This window comes from Lepidochelys kempii, chromosome 11, assembly GCF_965140265.1.
Source record: "Lepidochelys kempii isolate rLepKem1 chromosome 11, rLepKem1.hap2, whole genome shotgun sequence".
Lineage (NCBI taxonomy): Eukaryota > Metazoa > Chordata > Testudines > Cheloniidae > Lepidochelys > Lepidochelys kempii.
Window position 1 is genome coordinate 52,312,044 of NC_133266.1, and position 25,408 is coordinate 52,337,451.

The following is a 25,408-nucleotide window of genomic DNA, read 5'->3' on the forward strand; positions in this document are numbered from 1 at the left end:
ATCAGGTATGCTTGCATCAATAAATATACAATCTTCTATGAAGATAACACCTTACCAGCACCAATAAAATTATTTATAACCCATCCAATCTTCATCGAAGTACCAGGGCCTCTTTCTAGTCCTTTTTGTTTATATTTATAAAATGTTTCCACATACACAATTAGAAGACATAACAATTCTGGTTAATTGGTTCACATTAACTGCTGGTATTGACTGACTGCCAGCAGCTGGGACTGCATGATGGGGTGTGTTAGAACTGGAGCTCATGACAAAGGTTTTAGACCTGCTAGCACTAGGGGGCTTAGGATACAAACTGATGTTTCACTGACACTAGCTGCAGCTCAAACAGGTTCCTTGTCCCTTCTATTCCAATGACTGCCAAAGTGCAGCTTCCAATCCTTTAACTCTCAGCTTGCACTGTACTTTATAGCAACATATTCTATCTCTAGGCTTATAGTTTCCATTTTATCAAAGATATTCAGTGGCGTTAGATACATTAATTTATTCCAATTATTTTTCCACTCAGTGCTTATACAAGAACCTAATAATTCTAACTGGGAAATAGTGGATATGAATCTCATTCTAAAACCAAACAATCTCGGAGGCATACATGGGATGAAGGAACAAAATTAAGCCTCTGTTAGCACCAGGGCTTTTTTCTTTTGGAATAAGTACTGTGAAGCTTACTAGAGTGGCTACATTCCTATTGTACAAACTGAGTGCAAATTATCTAAAACCTTTTGATACATGCATGCAACGTGTTACAAGGAAATCTGACATTTTCTACCTGTTTGATATGAAGTTAAATTCACTGCCAAAGAATTATGAATTCACAGAGAGAATTATGGATTTGCGCTTTGGAAAATAAGTAATCTTTCTCTGAAAATGTAAAACTAGAAATAATTAGTTACTTTAATTTAAAGCATTGCTTTAACGTTCCAAATGCATTTCACTAGAGCCTATCTAGAGCCTGATCCTGTTAACATACACTATGCTTGGTAGTATTTGCCAAATTGGGCCTCAAAAGTTAAAGGGACATCATTAATTGCTGAAGTCTGGGCTCAAAATTTAGACTCTGCCGATGACTTTAAAGGAAATAAGGATGAAATTCACATTAAGCCAGAGTAAAATGGTTTCATGCAGGTAAAGTGGGAATGGCACAGGTGGGAAGGCAAAACCCACCCCAAACTGAGGGATATGTCATGGCATTAAAATGAATGGGAGTCCCTCACAATTCCTAGTTTGGTCTTTAGGCTGTAATAGCAGTTTCGGTGTCACGTGGTGGGATGTCAGAGCCACTGAATCCACATAATTCCAGATTGCGTGGCCACTTCCCCTGCACCCAGTGCCTCCCTCAGTGCTAGTCTCATTCTGTCAGTGGCTGTCCCCAGGCGCTGAACATCAAAACTGAAAAACAATGAATAGTAATAGCTAGCACTTACTTAGAAATTTACATGTTCAGCACCACTGTGCCAGTGGATGAGAACCACCAAATAAAACTGACTAGTCTAACTTCATTGTCCAAATCGAAAGAAATGCAAAAAGTAGTGAAAAGTAAATTAGATTTTTAAAATTCTTTCAATTTTAATCACTTATTTAATGTTAATATATAAATTATTAACAATTTGCAGTAGTGTGTAGAGACTGGGAATCCATTCTGTAGGGTGCTATACAAACATACAGCAAATGAGTGTTATGTAAATAAGATTATTTAACTTTAAAGTTGCCCCTTTAATAAAGTTTGAGATTGTAGCTAGCCAGCAGATTACCTTCATGTGATATGAGTTCAGTACATCGGCAACATTTTCTTTAGAAGGAGATTTTAGTGCTATCAAATCTTCCTCTAGTGCAGGCAGCTACCAAAAAAAAAAAAAAAAAAGGCAAATTAAAATAATAGGGGAATAAAATGTATTTCCAGCTAGATAATTTTAACAGTTATGGATTAAAGACTCTTGACCTGATTTAAAGAGGTGATAAGCAGACAATGGGAGCAGCAGATGCTCAGCACTTCTGAAAACTGAGCAGTCTGGACTGAATGACACCTTTGGAGATCAGTACAGAGGGCCTCTTCCTAAGCAGAAACTCTGTGTGGTGGGGCAGAGAGCCACCCATACCCCTACTTATCATGAAAGAGTTAAAGAACTGCTGTGGTCACAATCAGCCCCAAACTGCTGCATCTGTGCAGCTTCTCAGGCCTGGGGATGAGCCCTTAAAAGGGAAGAACTCAGGCCAGCTGGGGGTGGTGCTCTGAAACAATCAGATTTAGAGTTCTCAGACCAGAGTTCTAGGCTATGTGTTAAAGAACAGAGCACTACCATCCTGAGACCACTGAGAAAAGAAGATGAGCTGGTTTTGTTGTTGAAACTCCCAGTTCTAACTCTTGACTTTTAGCTGCATAGGAGGATGGGAACTGAGATTTTCTGTGAAGCCTGAAAGTCTGCTTCCCCTCCTCTTCATGAAGAAGAGGGTCTCCTACCTGGAGAGTCTAAAAGCTATTTTCTTCTCTGTATGGACTATTTTACAACCCCCTGGAAGGAGGTGCACTTGCTATGATGTACCGTTGGAGGACTATATTTCAGACCACACGACTGCTGTTGCTCACAGAACAACATATAAGGTAAAGGAGGTGTCCACCTCCACCTCATGGGGTGACCTTGAGGCATAATCTTTTATACACTGAGACCTGTGGATGAAGCAGGCAAACAATAACTCACAGAGCTTGAGAGGGTACTGGGAGTCCTGGTGCTGTGCTACACTTCAAAGATAGTGTAGCGTTTCATAGCCTAGGCACCTAGTTAACTCTAACGCAAATGAGAAGGTGGAGTCAAGGCCTTGCACCCTCCTGATACGCTTCAGAAAAGATACTGTCAGTAGCTGAACTAGCCTTATGGGGTCCTTCTTCCTGAGTGCAAAGAGTGTCACTGTGCAGAGGTGGAGAGGAAGAGAGTACAGGGAAAGCTGGTTATTTTCTCTTGCCCACTTAACCCATCCATGCAAGGGATAGGCACAATCTCATGCTATGACTTTACCAAATGAGTTGATGATTTAGATTTCTCCCCAGCCAATTTTTTAAGGCCCCCATCCTGTAAACACTCAGGAATCTAACTTGCACATTAGTAATTTCCATTGGCTTCACTGAAATTGTTAATGTGTGAGAAGATAATCAGCATGTAAAGTGTCTGTGGGATCTAGACCTACATATGTTACTGGGAAAGAGAGCTAAAGATGCAGTTTTGACTGTGACTTGATTTCTTCCCTGTGTTTTGACCACCTAGCAGCTCATCTTCAAGTGGAATCTGGAGTCAGTGGCTGTCTTAACTGCTATCACCTAGACTCATACTTGGCTCTCATGAGGACTCAGGTGTGGGCTTGGACTAGTTTTTGATCGGCTGCCCATTTGCAAGCATTAGTAGATTCTTTCAATAGATGATTCTAGTAAACTGAAGTTTTCACAACTGGCTACCACAATCCAGTGCTGAACATAACTGTTACTTTCAGTAGCAAAATATCAATTTAATGTTTTGTAAATAAGAACAGGTGCCTAATACATGCTGAGCACCCAATTACCACTGGCTTCATTGGGAGCTGGCAATGCTCAGTGCCTCCTGTGAGCCAGGCTGCTTGAGTTGAGTATGTTTCTGGACCATGAGATCTGCCTGAGTTAGAGAGGAGTACAGTTACCGCAGGCAAGACTCCATCTCACTGGAGGCAGGAGGGTAAAATGGTGGTTCATGGTCCTGGACACCCTGAGAAAGTGTAATACTCATATTGCATCAATGGGGTTGATGCTCTTGAGAGGCTAAATTTAATTACATAATTAAAAATCAGTTTAATCTGTGATATCTGCACAAAGAAGAAATTCAACTTCAAGTAAATCTAACACTTTGACCTATTATCAAAGGTAGTGATTGACAGATTTACCTTTTCTGATTCTACAAAATGTGTAGCAATTCCTGCTTTTTGCAAATCTCTTCCTTTCAGTCTAAATCCTGTAAGAGCAAGGTAATAGCCAATCTTTCCTGAAAGTCTTGGCAAGAAGTAGCCTCCACCTACATCAGGAAAAAGGCCTGTAATTGAAGAAAACAAGAAATGTGAAGGAAAGGTCGAAAAGAATTTACTATCATAACAGCCATTTAACACACAACTCACTGCACACTTTCAGCCTTCCTCCCACTCTCACCTCCATGTTTCTACATAGCCCGTTAGCCTGTACCAGCCCTCTTTGACTTGGTCTGCCAGACCTCTACCTTCTTATCCAAGCCTCTCCCTAAAGTGCACTTCTTCCACAATGCCCTCAAATTCTAGTCCTCCCTCTAGCAAGTATTCACAACAGATAAGCCAGATATCAGTGCTCATTCCCAAGCTTTTCATGAGAAGAACTTTCTCTTTATATATATCTGTAAAACACTTAGCATCATGTTGCCGAATTAGCACAAAGAAAAAGATAGTAATTTGTTGCAAATCAAAAGTGGAAGCTAATCTTTCTCTCCAACTTCATAGTTCATTGAATCTATTAAAATATATAATAAACTCCCACATAGCAAATAATATTCTTTTTAAGGAAAAGTCATGAATGTTTTGAGACCTCTCTAAAATTTTAGGACCCATCAGCTTTGAGACCCCAAAGACTAGTCCTGGGCACCTTTAGAGAAGACCACAACTAACCTGCATTTGGAGGTGGGAGGGGGGAATCTCAGCCTTCATGATTAGTACATTTTGAAAGTTTTGTAAGTTCAAAGGCAATGGGTAGAAACTTATTTATTTAAAAAGTAAACAATGAAAGTCCAAGAATCACATTAATATTAAAGAGTTCCAAAAGGACAGATCCTTGGGCTTGTCAAAGGCAAATATATAAGTTTTGTGGTCCCCAAAAGCAACCCTTAATTTTTTTTACATTTCCCATTACATATTTACACTAATATAATGGTCAAATATTTGATTTTTCTATCCTATAATGTGTTACTTTACTTCAAAAATTATATTCACAAAGAATTTTACTTTTGATTTTTAATTTTTTTTACTTTTACTTTTTTACAAAATCAATTTCCAATGGCAATTGAGACAAAATTGCAGCTGGAAATATTCACAATAATTTTTCTGCTCATTAGCCAACATCACCAACACAAACCCAATGGCACTGCAAAGTTTCCTACCAATAACCCACTGTTAAAGTCCACAAGCTACTGCATTCTTCTTTAGGCAAGGAGAGCAATAATGGAGAGGATTTGCTCCCATTTTGGAACATAATTTTACAGCTGCCATGGGGGGGGGGGGGGAATAAGGTCTCTGATAAGATCATCCTTTTCATAATGACTTCACAGTGTAATAGGGTATATTAATAAGAACTCCATGTTACAGACGATAGGCAGAAGCTCTTAAAATCTCTAAAAAGTGATTCCCCTTGATTGGCTCAAGTCATGGAATTTTCATTTAATGTGAATGGGGTGCCCACTAGCCTGGTTTTGGATAACCTCCTATTAGAGGATGGTTGGAATACCCTTCTTTTCAAAGATGTGCAGATTGGCTATTAAAATCTGCTTAGACACACTACTTGGCATGTTGTGGACTGGGGGTGTGTGCACACCTACCCACACCCACATCAATTGTGACTTCTTAGTCAACTTACGCATGCTGCTCTCCAGCCCACAGAATGCATAGGCAGAAGAGCATTTACTATAACATACCTTCTTCTGCTGTACTGGAGCACCATAGTGTGACTTAAATATCGCATGAAGAAGCCTTAACTTTGGATTTTTGGGCCTTTGAGGGACTACCACACTCTTAGCAGTAACACTTTCTGGATTTGTATACTGTACCTCTTCTATCAAGCACAATTGAATTCTAATAACTAAGAACTTTTTGTACAATGATGAATGGGGGGGAAGAAAGGTAAGACTAGATTTTTATTTTCTATCTATGGCTCAATAAATAACCTCTTATAATTGCAAGTGATATATAGAATCAAACTCTTTTTAAAACTCTATTGCAAAATGGGTTGTAAGTATTATCCAATAAAACAATTACTAACACCGTAGAAATTCTGCAATTTCCCCAGTTATCAAGACACTAAAATTCAGTAAATGTGAACAGTATTATTTGCAGGTGAAAAAAATTCAGATGACCAAATATTTTATTTGTATGAATAGTCTCCCAGTTTCCCTGCAAACTATAAACATATACAATACTGATCAAATGTTGCTATTTTAGGGTGTCAACTGTCACAATAACACTGCATAACATTGTAGGGAGTGGGGGAGGGGGGGGGAAGTCTCTGCCTTGTAATGGCATTGACATTTACAATATTCTGACTCTGTAAACTTTGTTTATAAAGTTTACTGCGTCACATAAGTAGAATGACTAGTACACAAAATAAATAAAACCAATTTTAATATATGGACATGTCTCTTCCCATTCAATCTATACCCACAATTAAACAACTGCTTCCACACAGTACCCTGCTATAGGTCTAGTTTTCCACATTGTTCCATAAAAAAGATGGTATGGCTAGAAAGCATAGAGTGTAAGGATTATGATCACAAATATTTTATATTTTCTATGAAATAAACAGGTAGGGTCACTAGTTGGGGATGTCTGGTTAGATTCCCAGCTGCTTTTAGATCACATATGAACACTGACCAAGACTGCTTTTTTTTTTTTCTTCCATCGGTATCTGGCCAGAAGAATGCATCCTCTCCTCTCAAATGTGGACCTTGCCACCAGCATTCATACTATTGTCACCTCTAGAATGGACTATGGTACCTTAAATCCACATTGAAGCAAGCGTAGTATGGAGTAGCTTATTTAAGTGGAGTATCCCACTATGAACACACAATGCTGGTGCTTGGTGAGATGCACTGGCTGCTTATTGTCTTCTGTATAGAATTTAAGGTATTGGTTTTGACACAAATACCTAAAAGATCCTATTTCACTCATATAACCTTTTTATTCATCTTTAGTTGAGTAACCTCAGGTTGGAGAGACCTTTGAATTCCCAACTTGGAATGTTCTGACCTCAAATCTCCCTTGATACCCTCTTCCCTGCTTATGCCTGTGTGTGAAGATCTCTCACCAACTGGCATCTTATAAATGCCTATGTAGACCAACTCCCACATTACCAAAAACAGATTTAAACCAGATCTGAAAACGGGATATTTAACACTCCCAGAAACTACATGGCACAGGCCATTTTAAATAAGAGTTCAGTTTCATCTACCTCCCTTCTACTGCCAACATCTACAGCCTAGCCAACCCTGAGATAAGTTCCTCAGCTGCTTTCTCCTTAATGTCACTCATCTCACTATCCTCATACTGGCTCAGCTCTCTCTCTCCCTTCCTCCCTCCAGCCCCTCTTGAGTGCTTCTTCCATCCCATCCTTGGCTCCAGAAATCTCCCTTCATAGTGGCCTCGGAAATGAGATTCACATGTGGTAACCACTGGATACTAAAAAGTCACTAATGGTACCTAACAAATCTGGTAACAGTGATATAGTATCAAACATAACAGACTGTTAATCAAGCCCAAAATAAACACTACAGTAGGGGTTCCCAATCCAATTGAGATGGAGAGGAGGCAAGAGGAAATTGCTCAAGAGGAAATTGCAATAATTGCAAGATGTGACTAACACCATCACAGGGTCTACAATGAAGATATAAACAAAGGAAGCTTGTGATATCCTGGGCTGGTCCCCTATATCCAATTGGCTCTCTGTGGAGAGTAAAGGAGATTTACAGCACCACAAGTACTGTCCAGTTGAAGGCAATGCCAGAGGCTATAGAGAGAAGTCAGTGGTGTAAGCTGAGCTGCTGACTTATTTTCTATTCATGATCTCAAGGTAGTTTCTTGTCCAGCTGGCTGTGGAAGCAACAAGATGAAAGAAAAGAGAACAAGAAGAAAAACCAACAGAATAAAGGAGACAGTAGTAGCTGCATCAGGGCATGGCAGAAGAGGACTTGACAGTGAAGTAGTACCCAGTCATTACAGGACAACTGCAACCAAAACCAGTTAAGAACCATTGATCTATGGCCAAACACCTGTGTCCCTTTTTGACTTCAGAGTGAACACAGCACAATTATGGTACAAAAGGAAGCTTGACAGAACCTGGTACCCTGAGCTGCGACGGATGCAGATATAAAAAACTGCCCAAAAAATGGGAAGAGTATTCAAGTGCTCTGCTTCTAACACTACTACTTAGCAACTACATTACTGCATTTTCCAAATACTTGTCAAACATTGTAACACCGCTGCAAGGTAGGTAGATTACATAAAGATTTTATTTTAGAAATGGTAAAACAGATGCAGAAATATTAAGTGGTTTGTTTAAGACAAAGATCAGAATTGGGATTAGAAATCCTGACCTTTAGGATTTTAATACTGTGCTCAAACTACTTTCGTACTCAGGATGAAGATCTGAGTTTGTCATCTGTCTCCAGCTCCAGACTGGCAGATATACTAATCAGTCTCAGAAGTAAAAAGATGAAGCAAAGTATTACACAAGTTACTGTTGTGAACTAGCACCCTCAGCTCCTCTGTTACCCCTGACTCCCCCAAACCTTTGCACTGCTTCTGAGAGGTGCAGGAAATACGGGTCTATATTGTAGTTTAAATAAATTACTCAGAGTTCTGTTCATTTCCCGAATCTTTTTTGTCATCTGTATTGTTAGACATACTTGCTGACAGGTATTTGGAAATAAAATGACTAAAAATAATTGAAACTGGTGTGATGCTATTGTTTTGACAAATAAAATACAGAATTTTGCAGAATTTTAAAATATTGTGTGCAGAATTTTTAATTATTTTGGCACAGAATTCCCCCAGAGTAGGGAATGGAGTTTTCTAGTCTACATTCTTAATATAGAGGAATGTATTAAGGTTTCCATTTGAAAATAGAAGGAAGGATGAAACATTCTACGTAAGTGCAATGTGGTAGAAACATCACTGCCAGAACTTGAACTCAAACAAAATTGTGAATCTTTTTACTTATTTGATTTCACAATTTTAATGTTTCATTAATAGTAGGTTTTTATTTTTGTCTTGCATTTAATTTCCTTGGTTGGAGAGGTTGGTTTAAAGAATTGCAATGAGGCAAAGAGAACTTTGCTCAAACTAAAAACAAACAAACTTCAGGGAGAGACCAAACATGAAAAATCTCAATAAGAGAGCACTGTTCTAGAAAGTATCCACAAATGTGGGTTATGGCAAATTTTTCTGTACCTTAACCACACAGGACAGTACTAAGCACCCTCTATAGTACCCCAATCAAGATTATTGCAATAATTCTGCAAACCAGTTCAGATTTTCTCTGTTAATGGCACAATGGGATGCCCCATTAATAAATAGCTACCCTTACAATGTCTATTTTTTTTAAAAGATCCTATTTATGAAAGGAAAAACTGCTAGAATGTTTTATAAAAGGCTGTGCAAGGAGGTAAGATGGTGGGGAATTAAATGCAAGAAAAGGGCTGCAGTGGAAATTGCACATTTTTCATTTAAAGAAAGCCCCTGCCCAATTAAAGTTCACAAAGAAATGGGATCTGTGCAACCCTTATTGTAATCAAGGCACTTAATTTCAAAGCACCAACTTTTCAGAAGAATAGGCAACTTATACCTGAGTAAATACTAAGACAATTCAAATTACCAAGCTATTTTTGTGATTTTTATTTTTAAAAGATTAAACATAACTTGTCCTCTAACAGTTGTTGTTTGTTTTTTGGCCATGCTTTTTATAAATGGTTTACAAAAGGGTAACAAGTGATATAGACACAAATAGAAAGTATACACCTAACCACATCAGTAGAAGGTTAATAAGCCACTGTTTATAAGCAACCTGTTAGTCCACCAGATCGAGCTATTAGTTAGTTTAAATTGTTAAACAATTTAAACTATCAGTTAACCCTTTATAAAGTCTTCATATTAAAGTTCCATTTATAAAGTCTAATAATTTCATTATGAATTCTGCAATTGTCCTGGCAATAAGCAAAAATGGCTGATAATTGCCAGTGGAAAATATGAACTCTAATTTGTCTTTCTTTTATCCTGCAAGTTAAGTATCCTTAATTACCTTTTGGAATCAATTGGAATTGAAGGCCTTCAGCATCTTGAAGGATTGGGCCCTGATTAATTATTTCCTTCAGTTTGAATAAGCTATTAGCTTTAAAATAACTGTCTTTAATAAAGTTTATATTTTTCAGATTTTTTCCTTGGTGTCACAGTATGCATGTAAACACTCCCAAATTCCTTCCACTGACTTTTTTTGTTTTGACCATTAAAAAAATGGTAGCATGTTTTCCATGTTATGATTTTTAGTTGCCAATAAGGCACACAGGCTAAAGGAATTTTTTTTTTATTTAAAAAAAATGATAGCGTTCCAATTGAAATATTTACTTATCTTCACTGAATAAATACTTAGCAAAATGAACTGGGACAAATTCAGAGCTAATATAAGCAAGTGCAATTTAACTAATATTAATGGAATTACACCTGCTTGCTCTAGATCTGAATCTATCCCAATGACAGATTTAGGCACTGCAGTGGGTTAAGTTCTCCTTAGACCTGTGTCAAGGTTCCTCCCCCACTCTGAACTCTAGGGTACAGATGTGGGGACCTGCATGAAAAACCTCCTAAGCTTATCTTTACCAGCTTAGGTCAAAACTTCCCCAAGGTACAAAATATTACACCCGTTATCCTTGGACTGGCCGCTACCACCACCAAACTAATACTGGTTACTGGGGAAGAGCTGTTTGGACACGACTTTCCCCCCAAAATACTTCCCAAAACCCTGCACCCCACTTCCTGGACAAGGTTTGGTAAAAAGCCTCACCAATTTGCCTAGGTGACTACAGACCCAGACCCTTGGATCTCAAGAACAATGAACAATCCTCCCAACACTTGCACCCCCCCTTTCCTGGGAAATGTTGGATAAAAAGCCTCACCAATTTGCATAGGTGACCACAGACCCAAAACCTTGGATCTGAGAACAATGAAAAAGCATTCAGTGTTTTACAAGAAGACTTTTAATAAAAAATAGAAGTAAATAGAAATAAAGAAATCCCCCCTGTAAAATCAGGATGGTAGATATCTTACAGGGTAATTAGATTCAAAAACATAGAGAACCCCTCTAGGCAAAACCTTAAGTTACAAAAAAGATACACAGACAGAAATAGTTATTCTATTCAGCACAATTCTTTTCTCAGCCATTTAAAGAAAGCATAATCTAACACATACCTAGCTAGATTACTTACTAAAGTTCTAAGACTCCATTCCTGGTCTATCCCCGGCCGAGACGACTACAGACAGACACAGACCCTTTGTTTCTCTCCCTCCTCCCAGCTTTTGAAAGTATCTTGTCTCCTCATTGGTCATTTTGGTCAGGTGCCAGCGAGGTTACCTTTAGCTTCTTAACCCTTTACAGGTGAGAGGAGCTTTCCCCTGGTCAGGAGGGATTTCAAAGGGGTTTACCCTTCCCTTTATATTTATGACAACCTGTGTTTCTAGCATTGGTTTGCAGATCATCATAAAAGCCTCAGATCATTTAGCCCAGTTAATTCTTGTTTAGAACAGCAACAGAGAATGGAAATGCACTGGCACAATTAGATTGGGAGTGTTCTGTAGTCCCTGCTGCGATAGCCAATGCTATCAGTCCCTCACTTCAATTATCAAAAATATTTTATCCCAATCTTTTATTTTGATCAATATAGAGAGTAGGTGCTGGTTTGAGTATCATTACCATTAGTAAAAAGAAAAGGAGGACTTGTGGCACCTTAGAGACTAACCAATTTATTTGAGCATGAGCTTTCGTGAGCTACAGCTCACTTCATCGGATGCATACCGTGGAAACTGCAGCAGACTTTATATATACACAGAGAATATGAAACAATACCCCCTCCCACCCCACTGTCCTGCTGGTAATAGCTTATCTAAAGTGATCATCAGGTGGGCCATTTCCAGCACAAATCCAGGTTTTCTCACCCTCCACCCCCCCACACAAATTCAGTCTCCTGCTGGTGATAGCCCATCCAAAGTGACAACTCTTTACAAAATGTGCATGACAATCAAGTTGGGCTATTTCCTGCACAAATCCAGGTTTTCTCACATCCCCCCCACCCCCATACACACACAAACTCACTCTCCTACTGGTAATAGCTCATCCAAACTGACCACTCTCCAAGTTTAAATCCAAGTTAAACCAGAACATCTGGGGGGGGGGGTAGGATAAAACAAGAGGACACAGGCTACCTTGCATAATGACTTAGCCACTCCCAGTCTCTATTTAAGCCTAAATTAATAGTATCCAATTTGCAAATGAATTCCAATTCAGCAGTTTCTCGCTGGAGTCTGGATTTGAAGTTTTTTTGTTTTAAGATAGCGACCTTCATGTCTGTGATTACGTGACCAGAGAGATTGAAGTGTTATAATTCTTGACATCTGATTTGTGTCCATTTATTCTTTTACGTAGAGACTGTCCAGTTTGACCAATGTACATGGCAGAGGGGCATTGCTGGCACATGATGGCATATATCACATTGGTGGATGTGCAGGTGAACGGGCCTCTGATAGTGTGGCTGATGTTATTAGGCCCTGTGATGGTGTCCCCTGAATAGATATGTAGACACAGTTGGCAACGGGCTTTGTTGCAAGGATAAGTTCCTGGGTTAGTGGTTCTGTTGTGTGGTATGTGGTTGTTGGTGAGTATTTGCTTCAGGTTGCGGGGCTGTCTGTAGGCAAGGACTGGCCTGTCTCCCAAGATTTGTGAGAGTGCTGGGTCATCCTTTAGGATAGGTTGTAGATCCTTAATGATGCGTTGGAGGGGTTTTAGTTGGGGGCTGAAGGTGACGGCTAGTGGCGTTCTGTTATTTTCTTTGTTAGGCCTGTCCTGTAGTAGGTAACTTCTTTGTGCTGGAAATGGCCCACCTGATGACCACTTTAGATAAGCTATTACCAGCAGGACAGTGGGGTGGGAGGAGGTATTGTTTCATATTCTCTGTGTATGTATAAAGTCTGCTGCAGTTTCCACGGTATGCATCCGATGAAGTGAGCTGTAGCTCACGAAAGCTTATGCTCAAATAAATTGGTTAGTCTCTAAGGTGCCACAAGTACTCCTTTTCTTTTTGCGAATACAGACTAACACGGCTGTTACTCTGAAATCTATTACCATTAGTCTGTCTATTTAATAGAAAATACTTTTAATGTTACATCTAGTCCCTTTTGAAATTTTCTTTCATGGGTTTCTCTACTTTCAATCAAGTACACTTTCTCTTAGTTACATGAACAAACTTAGTATCATTTGAAACACATTAAAAGATGACATTGTATTCAATCTTTACCTATTGCTGTCTCTGGCATTGCAAAAAGTGTCTTCTCAGTAGCCACTCGAAAGTGTCCATGGACCGACAGACCAACACCCTATCAAGAAAAGTATTAAATACAGAAACTGTAATGTTTAAAACCAACACATACAGCTCCACTTAAAGTATATTTCTTACTAAACAATGTCATTGAACTACTTCTATTTGTATAAATACTATAACACTTACACTTATGCATAGACTTTCAACATAGTATCCCAAAATAGTTGATAGCACAAACATTAGGCAATCATCATAACAAATTTGGGACTCAGGGAAAGTATTACTAGTTGCTTAAGATGACTCATACAGAGGTTAAATGACTTGCTCAGTTTCGTGGCAGAATAGGTAGAAATAAAAGCCAGGAATCTAGACACTCGGGACTTGCCTAAATGCCACAGACTAAGTGTACAATCAGGGATGTAAATCTGCCCCACACTAGCTTTTGTGGACCCTTCAGATCACACTGAGGAACTTTTAGTGCATGGTAGATCTACCCCGCTTTGAAACAGGAGTAGATTAAAGCTCACTAGGGAACTCAGTGTGCAGTAGCAGGCTCTGCGCAGACACTTAATGCACAGTGGGGTAGATCACACCTAAGCTTACTGTGATGCAAGTGTCCATTTAGAGAAGCCCTCATTCTCCTGCTTTTAAACCACTAAAATACAGTCCTTTTATGGAAAACCATATTTTTTTAAATGACTTGCAAAGGAAAAAAATATGTTTGTGCCTCATTTGCTTCTGTATAGTGTCGTGTGTGTGTATATATAGATTTTTTTTTTTAATCTCAGAAATCAGAAATGTTGAGTCTTTTTTTCTAGTTTTCCTATGAAGAACTAATTGGCAATTCAAACTCAAATTTTCAGCATTTTTGTGAAGTCGTCAGCAATGGAGTGTTGAATTCTTAGAACTTTTCTCCCAAGTGTTTTTAAAAAGGTGTTTAAAACCATAACCAGACTTTTAAACAGTCTTAATGACTATCACACCTCCTTACAATTTAGATTTCCCTTTCTTAGTACTTCCGATGTCAATAAGACAAGCTTTCTAGATATCCTTCAAGTTTTCCCGTATAGACAAAAGCCTAATTTTAAAGTGTGGTGGGGTTTTTTGTTTTGTTTTTAAAGGCACAAACCCATTTTTTCTTTTCCTCTGCAGATCACTTTTAAATAATCCAACATTAAAATAAAATGATAGAAGAATCAGAAGAGCAATGAGTGACTAATTTTAGCATAGGCAAAAGGCTAAAAGTGCTAAACTGACAACCAGCCTAGTTTTTTGTAGGATTACTTCCCTCCCAAATTAATTACTGCAATGCACTCTATAGGAGGTTACCCCTGAAGAAACTTCTGAATCTCCCACTAGTGCAGAAAACTAGCTGCATGCTTATTTAGGGAACACTCAGTACGCTATCCAAAAGTCTTGCACCACCTCCATCTCTGCTTCTGAATGCAATTCAGAGCGCTCTCTATGTTTACACTGCACTTAAAAACCCATGGGTGTCTCGGGCTTGTGGGCCTCAGGCTGCAGGGCTGTTGAATTACAGTGTAGACTTCTGGGTTCAGGCTGCAGCCTGAGTTCTGAAACTCTCTCACCTTGCAGGTGGATCTATAAAGTCCTGTATAGTTAGTCCTGGCTACCTAGAAGGCTGCTTCTCTCCCTCTGCCGCATCAGAACAGCTGCACGCCAGAGTGCTGTGCTTGAACAGTCCCAATATTCAAACATCTGGGACTGGAGGCAAAATGTTCTCAATGGAATACCCTTTCATCTAGAACTCCGGCCCCTCCTGTTAGATCAAGAGAATGACCTTCAAAATACAATGTAAGGTTAATTTATTTGCTCAGATAGTTCCCTGATGATGATGGTCTCTGGGGGGAACCAAACTTATTCTGGATAAGACTACTAGCTGTAACAGCACCAGTACATTCTGGTTTTGGTGGTTATTTATTTTTACAAACTGAAAACAATTTTCATCCATCTTAGTTCTGCCTTCACTCAAATTCTTGAACTCTCTTCTTTTTAAAATAAATAAATAAATAAAAATTATATGGGTCTCTAACAGGAAATTACTAGAACTGAGTGGTTGGAAAATTTCCTAGGTCAGTTTCATTCTGCTACTGCCTGTCCACTGGGTGCAAATTTCGATTTGCAAACATCTGTGTTGGTGTTTCCAAAACAAATTTTTTTCTTGGAATTTCTAGTTTGCAAGAACTTTTTAGGGGAAAAAAATTGTTTCATTCTGATTTGGAACAAAACCAAATTTTGAAATGCGGAACTTTCTTGCAGATTTCATCACAAGTGTGTACAAGGACAAAAAGACAACTCAAACAATTTAGGATTGGATATAAAGATTAGGGACTGCAAAGAGTACAGCTACATTCTGCAACATCCGTAATTCACATTATCTCATATTTAAGGTACAAAATGACAAACTAGTGGACAATGGCTTGATTGTTGGCTCAAGCATAATTTAAAGAGTGAACATAAAATATTTTAACACTTCAGTGGCCACCTAACACTTCTGCTGGCTATGGTTGTAGCACAATGTCATCAGAACTTCAGAGGGTTAGTGAGGATTAGCACTCCATTCCTCACACAGACCACTTGAGTTGAAGAAGGTTCTATCTTCCTCTTAGCATAGTGCCTGTGTTACACACCTGAGCTGTTCTGATTCTGGCCTGAGAAGGGAGTAGGGTACATGTGTGCATACACACATGCCCACCCATCACGGTATTTAGCATTTATATTATATTTTAGGCTGACGGGGGGGGGGTCTTACATTTTTAAAGTGTGAAATTTGGTTTCACCATCCTGCGGCAATGGAGTGTCAGGCTGTGATCAGCAGTAAGGCTGGAAATTTTTATTTGAGAATGCAAGTGTAGATTCTGCTGAAGCTGAAAGCATTCGCCCAGGAAAGCTTCCTCATCATATGGAAGTGGGGCATGTGGTTCTCCCCCCCACTCCCACGCATAAAAAGGAGAAGGCAGTCAGGTGACATAGAATAGATTTTTTTTTTTTTTAAACAAAAAAGGAACCCTCATGTAACTGACTAATTAGGCAATCAGTATTTTACAGCTGAGGTCAGAGAATGAATTAGTATAACAGAATAAATGTAGCTTTTTGCACACATGGTTAATGGTACTGATTCTTGCCCTCCCTCCCCCCAAAATTAAGCAATATCCTGCAACACAGCAGTACTGCACCTATCTTGTACACTAAGGACTTCTATTTCAAATTGTTTAAAAACACTTAAGTGCAGAAAAATATAATATCAGTCTTGTACCATGAAGAAACAAAATTTCCCAATTCCAAAGCCAATGCTTTCTCTACGTGATTGTATAAGCTAACTCTAGAAGCCCAGAGAACTAGCTGAACTTTGTAAATTACATACAAGACTTCCTAAGAAATACCACCTTGTACAATTTTTGTGTAGTGAATGTAATTAATTTCCAGTCTCAATTCCCTACACCCGACCTCATGATGGCTGTAGAGCCTTAGGCTTCTCTATGGGAAGAAACTGAGTAAATGGTTATTGTTATATAGAGGAAAAAAATCATACAGCTACACTCTCCATCAAAGGTTACACTGTAGCATGGCCCGTATGATATTAGCAAATCTGAGAACCTGTAACATCCAAAAGAAGATGTTTACAAATTGAGCGTGGATTGAGCAGTGCAGCAGTTAGGAATACTAAGAATGGTGATAATCAAAATGACAAAGATGCTGAATGACTGTTGATATTCACCATATTCTGTTCTGATTGTGTATAAAAAATGGCACTTAGTATCAAGTGGAGTGGATTCCTTAGCTGAATTAATACCCTTGTACATATTTAGTTTACAAGCATAAAATGTCTGTCTCACTACAAAACTGTAAAATACTATCCTCTGTTTACTAAGCAATCAGAATCAAGATTTCATGGGAAATTCAGTTTGTTAATGCATACCACATCAAGTAGAAGGAAAAAAGAGTTTTCAGGGATGCAGTGCTATAGAAAGAGTGACTGCAGTAATGTAGCATAGCAAAGAGAAACCTAATTCTAATCTCAACTCACATTCGTACCAGTGGATGTGATTTTAACTGATCAAATAAAAAATCTGACAATATAACTATTAAAATTCTCTGCATTGAGTGTTCCTTTCCGGGGGTTTTCCTCCAGCAATCAGAAAAATGTACTTAAATGATGCCATTCCGATCTTGAAAAGCTAGGCTCAAAGCCCAAAGGTAATGTAGTGATGAACGCAGACTGGACACGAAATAGTATAATCATTAAATACAGATGAATTAAAAGCAACACAGAACAATCTTTTCCAGCTGACAGATTTTCAGAGGTGTTAGTGGTGAAAGCAAATGAGTGGAATTACTCCAAAAAGCTTCAGAACGCAGAGATTTACAATTACATTAGATCAATAACTTTGTCAATGGCCTAAGAGCATTACCCAGGCTTTCAGACAATAGTGAGTCTTAATTTAAGATGTATCAAAACTAATTTGTCCGCATAAAATGCAGAACAATTAATCATTCATAATGTTATGGACCAGCCCAAAGAGCATAACTCAGTTTTATCTGGTTTCAGAGTATGCAGTTACTAAAAGACCGGATGGATTGGTTTGCAAGATCAATACGGCATAATAAAGTAAACTGAGCTAAGACTATCGTGCTGAATGACCAGAGACAATAAACTAAGTCCATTCAAAGCTCAAAACACTTATTGAAACAAGCAATTTCTGCTAGTTTGGCAAGAGCCTTCGTATAAACTTGGACTGCTTAATGGAACACAAATTTTACATTTAAAAAGAAAGCGACTATAAAGGAGGATTGTGGGGTGTCCTACGGACTTAATTACACTAGTTATGATTTATAGCTGCTGGGATTTAATTGTTGTAGATATGTTGCTGAGAAATACCTGATCAAGTTAGTATACGCTATTTATGATAATACTGAGAGTGGACTGATTTTAAACCAGTGATTTAAATCACCAATTTTAATCACGATTTACATCAAGCAAGAAACCTTGATTTAAATTGATTTAAATTTGTACTTTTTACTGATTTTTTTTTCAAAGTTCATTCTCATTGGTGGTACAGACATATGTATCCTCCTAGTTAGCCAAAAAGTGCCAAATTTAGAGCAAAGGCTATAAATAGTTGCAAATCAGCATATTTTAATGGATACCACCAATGAGAAGGACCTTTTTGAAAAACCAGTAAAAAGTACAACTGCAAAACATGATTAAAATCAAATTAAATCAAGGTTTCCTGCTTGTTGATTTAAATCATGATTATATACCTTTTTATTATCTTAACTTAATGCACAAAAACAGCATTTTAACTTGTATTAAGTAAGACTACCTTAAATACAGTGGATACGTAAGAGTCTCTCAAAACATGTTTTAAATATAAAACTAAGGAAGTATTATCCGTAGTTAAATGAACTGATTGTTTCTGCTCACCCTGTTCAAGATTTTTAGAACCAGTGAATCTCATCCTCTCACACCTAGTTTTTATTCTTGAGCTGGAAGAGGAAAACAAACCTTCCTGCTTTTTCAACTCCCAGTCAATGTCTTAACTTTGAATGAACTGGTCATTGAACTGAACAAGCTAACTAAACTGAAATGAAGAAAATATTCTTTCTGAACCTGCAGAAGATTCTACTGCTGTGAAAAGCTGGTTAGCACTTCAGCAAACTCTGGTTCTAGCTGCTTAGCAAGTGATGTCCACCAGTTTGGTTGTTTGACTTTCTTTTAAAACTTGGCAGCAAACACTTACGCCTTAATATTAAATTTTTTTATTTAATTAAAATTATTTTAATAGATTATAAGTAGCTTAGAATGTCACATAGGCTTTTAATTTTAAATGTTTATTTTTAAAAATAAACCTGTACTTAAAAGCCAAGAATTTCAATTTAAATAAAAAATGTTTTTTAATCTATTTTTTTTATCCATGCCGCTGCTGATGACCCACTTTTCAGTTTTAAATGTTTTCTTTCTTCAAACCCTGTTTCTAACTTCAAAAGACAAAGTTTGTGCCATGCCTGATGCTGGCATTTTTTGGACACACTCTGATTCTTTGTGCTCCAGTTCATTGCCAAAAGCCATCAAGTCCAAGTGTCTCATTTTATTTTTTACTGCTTACTTGTATTGTGTTTTATCTATGGCCAAAATCCACGCCCTACTTAGCAAAATTCCAGTATTTGAATCTTCTTATCTGATGAACTACCAGCCTGGCTTTTTATGTGTAGATTCTCTTCCAATATAGTCCTAGATATTTAAACAAATTTGGTCCCACCAAACCCCCTGTAATCAGTTAGATCGGATTGAGCACAATCTATAACTATAATGTATAATTTAATTGTAATATATTATTCATGTATCCGATATAGTGTGTGTATATTAATTTAACTTTAATCTAATTTATAGGTACAACTATATATAATACAGTTTAAAACTGAATTAGAAATCCATTGATATAGTGAAGCTAGCTGGCAATATATGTATTGCCTTAACACAAAACTTGGCAGTATTTTTATTTTTTAGGTAATAGACTGACAAGATTAACATTTGATTATTCAATTAGAATTATTCTGCAATTTCTTATTTTTAGTAGTAAGGGTAAGAGATTTTTTCTTGCTGCAGCTTCAATGTTGTATGTCACTTTCTACCTCTTATCTCCACCAAGCCTACAAAGCTTCATGGCATCAGCATTCAGATATTTCTTTTATCAAAGAGTCTTCCAAGACACTGGGGGAAACAGAAGATTTGAGACTTCCAATGCCACAGAAAGTAGACCCTATATGGCAGGAAAAGACTTAGATCTGGTCTGAAAAAACTTTTTTTTGTGTTTCTACACTAGCTGGTGACACTGATCTAGGGTAGCCAGACAGCAAGTGTGAAAAATCAGGACAGGGGGTAGGGAGGTAATAGGAACCTATATAAGAAAAAGACCCAAAAATCGGGACTGTCCCTATAAAATTGGGACATCTGGTCACCCTACACTGATGTCAAATGCTAAATTCACCCATTCTTTTTTCTCTATGCTTACCCAACACTCCACGAATGTTAAGGAAGACATAGTACATGACATTTATATTTTCTTCCAGCAGTCTTCGAGCATGGTCAGGATACTGACAATATAAGGGATCAATAGTAGGGCAAATTTCTTCATCTCTATTCAGGGCTACTCTTCGGCTAATGTTTATTTTAAATGAAACATCTGTGGACTTAAAATAATTGTCTGTGTTTAACAATGGTAATGAAATGGTGTATAAGTAGTGCTCTACTGATTTCTGATTTAAAAAGTCTGGATTCATTCAGTTTGTTTATAGGGTTTTCTGCAGCATCTGATGCTACGAAAGGTCCAGTAAACACCAGCAAATCAGTTTCCTCCATACTGCTCCCTAGTGGCCATAGAAATAGTTTAGAAGTCTATAAGATGGCAGCTGGACAGCCATTAAAACCCAGACAGATACCAAGGATCAGGAGAAAAAGTAAACTCAAATCGCTTGGGTGGTTAGCTCCAGCATTGTGATCCTCTGAGCCCCACCCCCGCACGTAGCATTCTGGCTCCTGTAGGCACCATGTCTGCACATCTTTCCACCTCAACCCCTCTGAAACAAATGCAAGCACAGAGCTAGCGGCCCCAGTGCAGCAAGGTACAGCAACACGTATTTAACTTTAAGCTTGTGAATCATCCCATTAAAGTTAACAGAAATACATACATGCTTAAAGTTAGGCATGTGACTAGGTATCTTGCTGCATTGGGGCCACAGTTACTTGGTGAACAAGGAATTAATTGAGGAGTTTGTGTTCCTTGTATTTTTTTTAAAGGAAAAAATAAATGGGGAGGGGTCAGATAAGCAAGGAACAGTGAGAATAAGAACAAGGGAATAATGCTGGGAACAAGATAAATCAAGATACAGGTGTGGATGGGAGGGTCACAGGGACACAGAAAGGTGGCAGGCAAGCAGGGGATTCCATTCCCTTCAGACAGTATCACTTTCCTCCTTAAAAACTGAGGAGATCCTGAGCTAAAAGAGAAGTAGAGGGAGAGAGAGTCTGATAAGCAAATGAAAGGTAGAGATCATTCATCGGGGTTTAGGCATAGATTCAATTAGAGAGAAAGAGGCAAAGGTGTTTAGCAAGGAAGATGGTGGAGTTAAGGAAGGAGGAACAAATGTATAAAAGAGGAAGTGTGCAAGATCTCTGGACTGCCTCCAATGGTGCACAACAGCGCAGGAGTACTGCAGCTTCATATGATAAGCAAAAACCAAAACAAACTTTTCAGTACACCAAAGTTTAACTTAAAAAAAAAAAAAAAAAGCAAACTACAGCATGAGATGGGCCCTCTACTCACAAAGCAGACACTAACTTGCAATGTTACTTTGGCCTCTTTATGTAGCAATAACCCCAGGACTGAAATGGAAATAATGTTTCTCACATTTTGGAATCCTAATATTTGAAGTGCTACATCACGTTAAAATAAACAGATATTTGTATCAGAGAAACAAGGTGAGTGAGGTAATATCTTTTATTGGACCTACTGTTGGTGAGAGAGAGACAACCTTACAGAGAGCTCTTTTTCAGGTCTGGTATTTGTATTATCAGTGTTCAAGAAAGCTCTTTTTTTTTTTCCTTTTATCTAAGTGGAAAATGGCGCTAACAATTCTTTCATATTGTGCACTAGTGAAGTCAGTAATTTTGTTGTTTTTTAATCCACCAAGTACCGTTAGTAATCAGGTCATATTTTTTTAATAAAGTGAGTTGTCATGAGTTCTTCCCTGAAAGTACTGCATATGCTAGCATAAATCCTAGAACACTCAATAGCTTTAAAAAAAAAAAAAAACTCAAGAGCTGCTGATATTCTAGTCAGAGATTAACTACAGAATGAACTGTACCATTTGTCTTTAGGATCATGAGCAGGAGCTTAGCCGTCACGCCAACATGCCAGATGGTAAATATAGTGCAAGATCAGCAAACAATCTTTTTTTAGTCTTGCTTCTACATTGCTTTCAATATTCTATATTACTAGTGCTACTCAGTACCCAAGTTGATCTCCTATGGACTTATGACTCAGTATAGGAGATAAGTATCTGCAAACTATTCTGCATATTTCACAATAATAAATACCTTCAGTTGTGAATGCATGAATGCAGTAGATTAGGCAAGAAGCTTCTATTTTGTATGTGTGCACATGTGTTTGTGGAGGGAAAGAGAGGGAGGGGTCAGAAAGCAGCTTATCTAGCTTTAGGATGGCAATAACTTTTGCCTTATGGCAGATTTTCAGAGCAGATACGTGACATTCTCCAGGGGTACTCTGGATTGTGAGGCACCTCACCACAACCTTCCCTTAGTGTGAAGCAGTCTTATCTGCGCGTGCTCTGGCACAGCTCCCTGAGACAATCCATTTCTGGCCATGCAACCAGTGACTTGCCAGTCTGTGCAGCATTCACCCTCTCTGTGCAGGGTAGCGATAGGCATACACCAACCCCCAAGAGTTATGAGTGCTTCCTGCAGTATCTAGCCCCTGTTACTGGGCTGTCCCCGAAGGAACAGTGTACACATAGGTTGACTGGTACAACTCAGGATCAAGTCCTCTAACATCACAGTACTGCGATACATTTACAGTGTTGATTATCAAAGGGTAAAGATTTAAGAGATATCATCCTTACTGACTAAGTGGAAAGAGAAATAGTTAAATATACAAAACAAAACTTGAAACACCTGAAGACTGATTTGCAGAAGAACGGAGCATTCACAGCTGCAACTGACATCAGTGAAAATCATTCTCTGAACAAATAAAGTGCTATAAAATGCTGAAAAAACGCAGGCCAGAGGCATTTCAAATTGGACAACCAAAATTAGTGGATATTTTTGACACTAATGTCTGTGTCTCAGCTCCCCGTCTGTAAAAAGGGAATAATACCACCCCACTGTCAGAGGGGTTTTGTGAAAATAAATTTAGGTTTGTGGAAGCACTTGGATACTATAGCAATGAATTCCAGAGAAAAATCCAGGAAGAAATTAATAATTTTGTATTCAGAGCAGGGTTTGAGTAGTGTGCAGTAAATAAGGCCTGGGGCCATACACTGAACCAAAGAGGAGAAAATGAAATATTGAATAGCTGCTCATTCTGTGAGCAACATCCATTCTGTGCACTCCATGAGGCAGGAGGTCCTGTGGAAAAATAGCATGTGATGATGTAATTAAAGGCCATATTATAATGCGTAAACACAAGGGGTCTAAACAAAGCTCTAAAATGCAATGTTTATACTAATACTTCTAAATTTCTGAGTGCTTGACTTTGTAGCCTTAATTAATAGAATATTAATTTTTGTATGTAATGTGTCTGTCTATACACACACTGTAAATAGACAAGCAGATTGATATATTGCAAAAACAAAGATAGTGGTCAGCTGTTATCACAATGCTGAGATAGGTATGGGTGCTTCACTCATGATTTTCCCATACGGAACTTTATGTATTTGAGGACCATCACAAAATTCCTAATTGAAAAATAAGTGTTACATACTACCTACACTGTAACTATATTTCCAGCCTCCTACTTCTGCTGATTGCTTATAAACAGATGATTACCAAAATGAGAGAGGTAAAGTAGCCAATCATCCTTAACCTTTTCCTCCTTGCTTCCTTCCTTTACTCTTCAGTCATTTTACCTAAACTTGTTTACATACTATAATCCGATTACTTAAAGTCACTTACAATTCTTTAGTCTTTGTTTTAAATAAAAATAGATGCACACAACTTTCATTCAGATTTTTTTAAACATAAAACAGCAATCAAATGTTAAGTTGCACATATATATCGGAAGGTAAATCATTAGTCTGCAGAGAATGCATATAGACAATCTGAATTTACTGCAAGGCTGTTTTCTCATAACAGAAGAGCCATCTAGACTAGGAAAGACTGTTGGATTAACCACACCCACTAATGCCATGCCACAGAAACAGCTATTGGATAGAATCCTCTGCTTCTGCCATATAAATCAAGAAATGGTATCAGAGGCTCCAGGTCTGCTGCTTATGCGCCATAGTGTTGCCGGTGAACAGTTTATGGGTGAAGGTGGATTTAGTCTGTGGACCCTGGGGTATTGGTGGCAGACCTTCCTCTTTCGTCTCTCCTGGTTTTTTTTCCCCTCTATTTCCTTCTTTCCCTGTCAGCAGTCCAACTCAAACCGTGGCTCAAAGAGTTAGTGGTGGGGCTAAACCCTGCAGCATGGGTACAGGCAATGTTTCACTTCAAACAGTGAGGGAAGTGCCCCTCCCACTGGACATCCTTGCAGTCCAGAGAGGATGAGCCCATCAAGAAACAAATTCATTTTTACAAAAACAACAAAAGTAGTCATTCAAATTAACCCCTCTGATTTTTATAAACACCTGTTGGAGGAAAAACAAGGAAAACTTTAGACTTACCATTTGATGTCAAAACAGTTAAGCACCTGCTAAGAGCAACAAGAGAAGTTTCACAGAGTGACATCCACACAATGTTGAATAAGTAGGAAGAGAACATCACAATAAATGCAGCTATCACTCAAATTATTTTAAGTTCCTTTGCATAATGAAATTCTATTTGCTACAAGTTACTTCATAATATTTCACACTTTTAACTGATTGTATTTCATGCCTATGAATGATATCACTTCTGAGCAATACATCCTCCTAGTAATACGACTACTACCTGACAGGAATTTTGCTACATCCATTAACACAGTATAACAGAACTGCTGATCAAATTTTGCTAAGCAACATGTCTATAACTGTATTGATAAAATTTCCATGCTAGTTATGATGAATCTCAACCACTAGTGAGTAATATCACCTAATATTCTGTGACAGGTTGGGGTCACAGAAACCCCCTTGGGACTGCCACCTGATGTACTAAGACTATCTCTGAGCTCGTTTTCCCTGGCAGCTTGAGACTTCAGTACCCTGTCTTGTTGAGCCAGACCACTAGCCTGCTGCAAACACAGACTCAGGTCTGAACCACGTCCCGCAAGCTGCAGGCTTAACTGAAAATGGCTTAAGAAGTGCTCCTATCTCTAGCACCCAGATACCCA

At 38.3% G+C, this 25,408-nt stretch overlaps 1 protein-coding gene and 1 long non-coding RNA gene across 2 annotated transcripts in view; one reads left to right on the forward strand and one right to left on the reverse strand.

The window, feature by feature from the left end:
• The window catches only part of HIBCH (3-hydroxyisobutyryl-CoA hydrolase), an 87,971-nt gene that overhangs the window by 25,683 nt on the left and 36,880 nt on the right, over positions 1-25,408 (reverse strand). Inside the window, exons 7-9 of the mRNA XM_073306182.1 lie at positions 13,320-13,398; positions 3,922-4,067; positions 1,770-1,856 (exon numbers count right to left, since the gene is read on the reverse strand). Of these exons, the coding sequence (XP_073162283.1) occupies positions 1,770-1,856; positions 3,922-4,067; positions 13,320-13,398 (312 nt within the window). The remainder of the gene's footprint in view (positions 1-1,769; positions 1,857-3,921; positions 4,068-13,319; positions 13,399-25,408) is intronic.
• Positions 1-25,408, forward strand: part of LOC140895745 (uncharacterized) — a 55,257-nt gene that overhangs the window by 14,339 nt on the left and 15,510 nt on the right. The window lies entirely within an intron of this gene.